The following is a 7,615-nucleotide window of genomic DNA, read 5'->3' as shown; positions in this document are numbered from 1 at the left end:
GTCAAAGAATATGTATGAGAATATGTATATGTATATGTATTTTTCCATATGTGTATTTTCATACACTGTTTTTAACAATTTCACCTTAATATGACAATCAGTATGTAACACTACAAAGTTCATACAAAGCTTTATACTTTAAATATATTTTATCATCAAAGAATGTATATATGCATTTTAATACTCAGACTGTTTTTTAACATTTTTTATTATTCTCAAAGACTTTTGATAATCTTTTTCTAAAAAAGTGAAACCGGTTAAGTAAATAAATATTTTTTAAAAATAAGTGCATTTTCAAACCTTCTTTCATATATATTTCCACTCGTACGGTATTCCACAACTTTACTTTATTATATATATATATATATATAGATATAGATATATGTCTATATATATATATATATATATATGTTTGAGCTCAGAGCATTAAAGAGGCCGTGTTTAACCCTTTTCAGCACCCTCTCATACCCAGCCCCTATATTTAGGTATGAGGGGGTGCTGAAAAGTTCCTGGCTTTGGGTAAAAGAAAATACAGTAAGATCAGTTAATTACGATTATATTCAACACACTCTCCTCTCAGATTCACACACTTATTGCAGTGGTCCTTTAGTTTTCCTAAGCCCTGTAAAAGAACTCAGGAGTTCAGACTTCTAACCAGGCCTTTCATAATACCCTTGGAGCCAGGAATTTTCCAACAACCCCTTGTTGATCCCCAAAGGTCATGTAGACCCCAGTTGAGAAATACTAATCTGCTTAAAAATCTGATGCTGATATGACAAGTAATGATATTTCTTATGGGTTGTTTTAAAAATATTTCTTTCATTACAGTCTGTTCTTATTGTGTCTGTATGTTTTACAGGTGTTTTCCAAAAAGGAAGAAATGGTTCGTCACTTTAAATGGCACAAGAAAAGAGATGATTCTCTTCAATATGGTTTCATGCGTTACAGCCCCATGGATAATTGTAGTTCGCTCTACCCAAATTGTTCTCACAACCGACGCCAAACACATTACCACTGTTTGCAGGTAATTTGCTTCCTATTTTTGGTCAAATGACTCTAAGAATCCTCCACCTTACAGTCTCTTCACTACTATTCCAAATGTATTGGGATATAAGAATGTGGGTAAAACAATACAGGCATTGGCACGGTTAGCTGTGTGATTGAAAAGCTTGCTTTCTAACCATGTGATATTGGGCTCAGTCTCACTGTGTGGCACCCTGAGCAAGTGTCCTCTATATGGCCTTGGGCAAACCAAAGTCTTTGAGAATGGATTTGATAGACAGAAATTGAAAGAAGCCTGTCATGTGGTGGGCCTGAACCTGAAACCATGTGGGTTGGAAAGCAAATATTTTAACCATACAGCCATTCCTGTGCCAATTCTAGCCGACATTCTAATAATGGCAGCACCATTATTTATATATAGGAGTTAATTTCTTTTGATCTGTTTACTTAAAATCTCTGATTTTGTTTGAAAAAAGGAGGAAACAAACTATTGAAGCTAAATGTCAATATTTTATGCATCAAACATGTCTTCCCCTTGATTTTTTTAATATCGAAAGGCTGAGTGTCAGCTGTTTGTGCTTCCATTGGTCTGTTTGTTAGGAAAGAAAAGAAGCAAAAAACCTGACCTCATCTCTGCATCAGTTACTAATAAAAAAAGACCAAAAATGAAAAAAACTACTGTAGCAACACTGGTCAATGCTGGAGTCATGTCACAGATTGCAGAACATGAGGTTAAATGATATGAAGTATTTACTTTTTGCAGTCTTTTTTTATTCAAATCTCTTGCAAATTTTGATGTTTACATTCTTGTTAAAGAATAATAAATTTGTACTCTACCAAATGTATGCCCCCGCCCCACACACACACGACACTGGCATGCCGTCGGTTACAATGCTGAGGGTTCCAGTTGATCTGATCAATGAATGGAACAGCCTGCTTGTGAAATTAACGTGCAAGTGGCTGAGTATTCCACAGACGTGCATACCCTTCATGAAGTTCTCAGGGAGATTCAGCATGACACAGAGTGTGATAAGGCTGGCCCTTTGAATTACAGGTACAACTCATTTTTGCCAGCTGAGTGGACTAGAGAATGTGAAATAAAGTGTCTTGTTCAAGGACCCAATGTGTTGCTCTTTTAAGCTGCTTAGACCCAGGTGAGCCTTGACTGAGCAGTGTGTGTGTGTGTGTGTGCACACGCACGTAGGTGTTGATTCAGCCATTCATTGATCAGGAATTCATTAGTAGGAAAGCATGTCTAATCACTCAAATTTTCATCACGTTTGAAGTTTTAGTCTCATTCAGCTTAAAGGGTTTTTCCTTATTTGTAAAGGGTATTTATTGTCTTTAAAAACAAATGCTTTTGCATTTCTTCTTTCAGCAACCATGTGATAAAGTCTACATTAGTACATCTGATGTCCAGATGCACGCCAACTACCATCGAAAAGATTCTGCTATCATTCAGGAAGGTTTCCAACGATTCCGAGCCACCGAGGACTGCGGCACTCCCAGCTGTTCATTCTACGGACAACGCACAACACACTTCCATTGTCGGCGTTCAGATTGTAAATACACGTTCAAAAACAAAGCTGATATGGGTGAGTGAGGTCTGATATTGCTCCCTAGACTTTGGTGTGAGGGTGGTTTTATTTGAAAGGGAACTGGTTACTATGACAACAAACAGCTGCAGTTGTATGTCTATCCATGATCAACACACTTTGGGTTTTTTTTCACTTTGCTCTGCATACCTGTTGTGCATTATTAAAGATTGAAGTTCTCTAGTCTTTCACCAATTAGCAAACGAGTTTTGTGGTTTGCAGTCTTCCCAGTAGTTTCCTTCTTAACTTCCTAACATCCATTATTATTCAGATGTTTTGTATTCTTTAATTCTTTTGTTTTTACTTGTTTTTAGTCATTGGACTGTGGCCATGCTGGGGCACCACCTTGAAAAGTTCAGTTGAACAAATCAACCCCGGAGCTTATTTTTTGAGTCTGATCGAGTCATATTCTATCAGTCTCTTTTGCTGACTGCTAAGTTATGTGGACTAAATAAACAACACTGTCAAGTGGTGGGGAGACCAGCACAAAGGCACACATACACACACACACACATATATATATATATATATATGCATGTATGCATGCACACACACATGCATGCATGCATACCTACACACATACAGATGGACATGCGCACATGCACATGGTAGTCTTCCATACAGTTCTAGTCTATCAAATCCACTCACATGGCATTGGTCTATCCAGAACTACAGTAGAAGACACTCGTCCAAGGTGCTGTGTGGTGTAACTGAACCTAAAACCACATGTTCATGAAGCAAACATCTTAACCACACTTGTGTTCCTGTACCATTATGGAATGAGGAGCATCCATTTGCACCATTTCTATTTCAAAAAACCATGAATTGTTTCTTTACTTTTAGCATCCAATGTCCATTTATCATATGAACAGAGAGCTATTGAAATTACTTCTCTTAACCTGTTAACTTTTAAACCAGCCATATTTGGTCTAAATATTCTACCTGTTCTATGTTCAGACCAGCCAGATTTAGCCTCTCACACCTACTCAACAGTCATCATCATCATCATCATTTAATGTCTGTTTTCCATGCTGGCATGGGTTGGACGGTTTGACTGAAAACTGATAAGCTGGGGAGCTGCACCAGGTTCCAGTCAGATTTGGCAAGGTTTCTACAGCTGGATGCCCTTCCTAATGCCAACCACTCCAAGGTGCTTTTTACGTGCCACCAACATGGATACCAGTTATGAAATAGCGGTATCAACCACAACTACGATCTTACTTGGCTTGACAGGTCTTCTCAAGCACGGTATATTACCAACAGTGTTATTCTAAAACTAAACAATGAGACCATTGAAATCTCTGAACAATGAGATGATGTATGATTAATTGAAAATAACGGTGAATAAATAAGCATTTAACGTCTGTCTTCCAGGCTGGCATTAATTGGATTGTTTCACACGAGTTAGTGAGTGAGAGGGTCTCACCAAGCTCCCCTGTCTATTTTGGGTGTGGGTTTTACAGCTGGATGCCCTTCCTGATGCCAACCACATTACAGAGTAGGCACAACTGGTTTCTTTCAGTTTCCATCTGCCAAACCCACTCACAAGTCTTTGGTTAACCTAGATCTCTAGAAGAAAACATTTGCCCAAGGTGCCACACAGTGAGACTGAACCCAGAACCATGTGGTTGGAAAGCAAGCTTCCTCCCACACAGCCATGCTTGCATTTATAAAATTGTTCTGTTTTTTTTACAAAATAAAAAAAAAACTGATTTGCATTTATTTCATTTATTTTGGTTTTTCTTTACATTTTAAACTTAATTTAATTTTAGTATTTTTAAATGAATTATATTTTTAAAACAGAATTAAGATTTTAATGTCAAAGTAATGAGTTTATCGTCTGTTAACGCTTAGTTAGAAGGAAAATCTGTGGTTGATTAAATTACTCGTTTATTTATTAGTACTAATTAGGTTGGTGTGGTGGGTGCTTTGTGTGTGTGTGTGTGTGCGTGCATGTGTGCATGTGTGTGTGCATGCACGCATGCATGTGTGAGTGTGTGTGTGTGTGAATGAGTGTGTGTGTGTGAATGAGTGTGAGTGTGTGAATGAGTGTATGTGTGTGTATGTGGGGTAGGGGTGGTGGCAGTTGCAGTGGTGATTAGCAACAGAAGTGGTAGTTTTTTTCATATTTATCCATTTCTCTTAATGTTCTGATTTCAAATCTTGCCAAGGTCAACTTTTGCCATTTTCATCTTTTCGGGGCCATGAGAAATCAAGTAGTTTTGGTTAGCCTCAGGTCAGCCCTGACTGAGTAAAAATAATCCAGACACGACTATCACCATTAATGTTTAATGTCCACTTTCCCATGCTTGTGTGGGTGAGACAGAATTCGTTAAAGCAGATTTTCTTCAGCTGGATGCTTCACCTCTCACCAACCCTCGCCTATTTTCAAACAAGGTAATATTTCTCCTTGATTAGATATTTCATATGGAAAGCTGGGAATAGGCATTGCTTGTTTGACAGTGATGGTCATTTGGAGCCATCATACACCGCCAAGATAAGTGTACACACACTTACATTTATATACACTTATACACACACACACATACATGCTTATAAAGCATTTGTCAGCTTGGGTCAGTGGAGGCGCAATGGCCCAGTGGTTAGGGCAGCAGACTCACGGTCATAGGATCTCGGTTTCAATTCCCAGGCCGGGCGTTGTGAGTGTTTATTGAGTGAAAACACCTAAAGCTCCACGAGGCTCCGGCAGGGGATGGTGGTGGTGAACCCTGCTGTACTCTTTCCCCACAACTTTCTCTCACTCTTTCTTCCTGTTTCTGTTGTTGTGCCTGTAATTCAAAGGGTCAGCCTTGTCACACTGCGTCACGCTGAATATCCCCGAGAACTACATTAAGGGTACACGTGTCTGTGGAGTGCTCAGCCACTTGCACGTTAATTTCACGAGCAGGCTGTTCCATTGATCGGATCAACTGGAACCCTCGACGTCGTAAGCGACGGAGTGCCAACAGCAACAGCAGCTTGGGTCTATTGTAGAAGACACCCAAAGTGTCACACAGTGGGATGGAACCTGATCTTACATGGTTTGGAAGCAAGAACCACACAGCTTCCTGTGTATTTTATTCAGACACAATGTGACCTTGATAGGATTTGAACTCAGAATGCAAAAAAAACCACAAGAATTTCTGTATGGCGTTTGTCACATGGTCTTACAATTCTACCACTTGACCATACTACAACACATAGCTCTCTTTATGTGCTATGCCTATCTTACAAGGTGTCAGAAATCATACATACATATATATTTTTATTTAATTCTTTTGTTTTTCTTTCCAGAAAAACACAAGAGCTACCACCAGAAAGATGAACTGCTGGGACGGGATGGTTTCAAGAAATTTATGAAGTATGAACACTGCAAGTTCTCTCAATGTCGTTTTTCTAAAGTCAGCAATCACATCCACTGTATCAGACCTGGTCAGTAATATTAACACACCCTCTCTCTCTCTCTCTCTCACACACACACACACGCACGCTGTTCTACCGATGTCTGTTATAGGCTATGGGCTGTGGCATATGTTAAGTTTTTATCTATATCATTATGTGTGGGCTTCTGTGTGTGTATGTGTTTGTTTAAAAGTTAATTTTATTCTGTTACATCCATTGTTTGTGCTTTGCTTTATCCATAGAACCAATCTAATGGATATATATATATATATGTGTGTGTGTGTGTGTGTGTGTCTATGGTCTGATCAATAAGTATCCAGACTGTTGCTATAGTAACGAAACTAAAGGACACAGAGTGAAGCTGCTTGGCACAGATTGACCTTCAATACAGGAAGGTGTGTAGTGTGTGATCGTTCCATTGACAATGACAGGGAAAGTTGAGCAGAGAATCTGCATCAAATTTTGCCAAAAGCTTCGTGATACCTGCTCAGAGGCCAACACAAAGTTTTCAAAAAGTTTTCATCGTTCTTAACACAATCAAGGAGATCTTGTACAACTGAAACCTGAGTGAGTTTTTGGTTAGCTGAAAGCAATTTTTGCATAAACTTTGCAGACACGCATCTCATACCCAAATCTTCAGTGATAATGGACTGAACTGAACCATAACTGATCTACACATTCTCTGATAACTCATGGATGGTGATTCAATGATTTCCTCTCACAGCTACATGCACATCTATGATGTTTTTCTCAGTTCTGCTTGTTCCAGGTCTCCCAGAACGTTTCTCAATATCAATATTTTCGGCCATCTTGGAAAGATCTGAACCACCCGTACACTTGTGTGTGGCTCATACACTCCTCTCCATACACTTTCTGAAACTTTGCTTAGGCCTCTGAGCTGGTATCGCCTTGACAACTTTCTCTGTCTTTGTCAATGTGACAATCACATGTTACACATGTTCCTTCCAAGCACTGCTGTAAACGACATGTTACACATGTTCCTTCCAAGCACTGCTGTAAACAGAAGAAGTGAGCTACAATGTTAAAACTTAGTGCACATGCACAGTAGAGTTTAAGGTCAATCTTTGCCAAACGGCTTCACTCTGCCTGCTTTAGCTTTGTTACTATGGCCACAGTCCAGATACATATTGATCTCGTCTCCTTTCCAGTTCGTTGCTTCACAGCGTCCAGCACATATATTTTTTTCACGTCTGGCCGTATAACCTTTTTTGTTTGTTCTCACTGTTTCGTTTTCCTGTTTTGTTTTCTGTCCGCCACTACATTCCTCCAGGATAGAAATTTAATTTGAATTGAATTTAATTTAAATTTAATTTGTGGTCGGAGGGAAGAGCCATTTTAACGATGCGTCCTGCCCTACACTTCGAAACGCCTGTGTTAGAATGGGGGCAGCTGATGAAGGAGATTTTCTCTATGTGGCCCGTGTGTTTTCTGTACTCGTTTATCATTTTGTCTACGTTTTGTTTACAATGTCCTGTACCCAGATATGCATCTATACATACAAGTAGATGTAAGTATGTACATACATGTACGTAAATATGCATATACTCATTTATTATTTGTATTACATGTATATATATATATATATATATATATAT

The 7,615-nt window shown here is 38.8% G+C and overlaps 1 protein-coding gene across 1 annotated transcript in view; it reads left to right on the top strand.

Moving 5' to 3' along the window:
- LOC106874480 (zinc finger protein castor homolog 1) overlaps positions 1 to 7,615 on the top strand; it is a 170,952-nt gene that overhangs the window by 154,496 nt on the left and 8,841 nt on the right. The window contains exons 5-8 of the mRNA XM_052972054.1: positions 860 to 1,024; positions 2,381 to 2,597; positions 5,892 to 6,033; positions 6,970 to 7,015. Coding sequence (XP_052828014.1) covers positions 860 to 1,024; positions 2,381 to 2,597; positions 5,892 to 6,033; positions 6,970 to 7,015 — 570 coding nt within the window. The remainder of the gene's footprint in view (positions 1 to 859; positions 1,025 to 2,380; positions 2,598 to 5,891; positions 6,034 to 6,969; positions 7,016 to 7,615) is intronic.

The sequence above is a fragment of the Octopus bimaculoides genome, chromosome 12 (genome assembly GCF_001194135.2).
Source record: "Octopus bimaculoides isolate UCB-OBI-ISO-001 chromosome 12, ASM119413v2, whole genome shotgun sequence".
Lineage (NCBI taxonomy): Eukaryota > Metazoa > Mollusca > Cephalopoda > Octopoda > Octopodidae > Octopus > Octopus bimaculoides.
The sequence above is the reverse complement of the archived record's forward strand: the minus strand, read 5'-3'. Positions and strand labels throughout refer to the sequence as shown.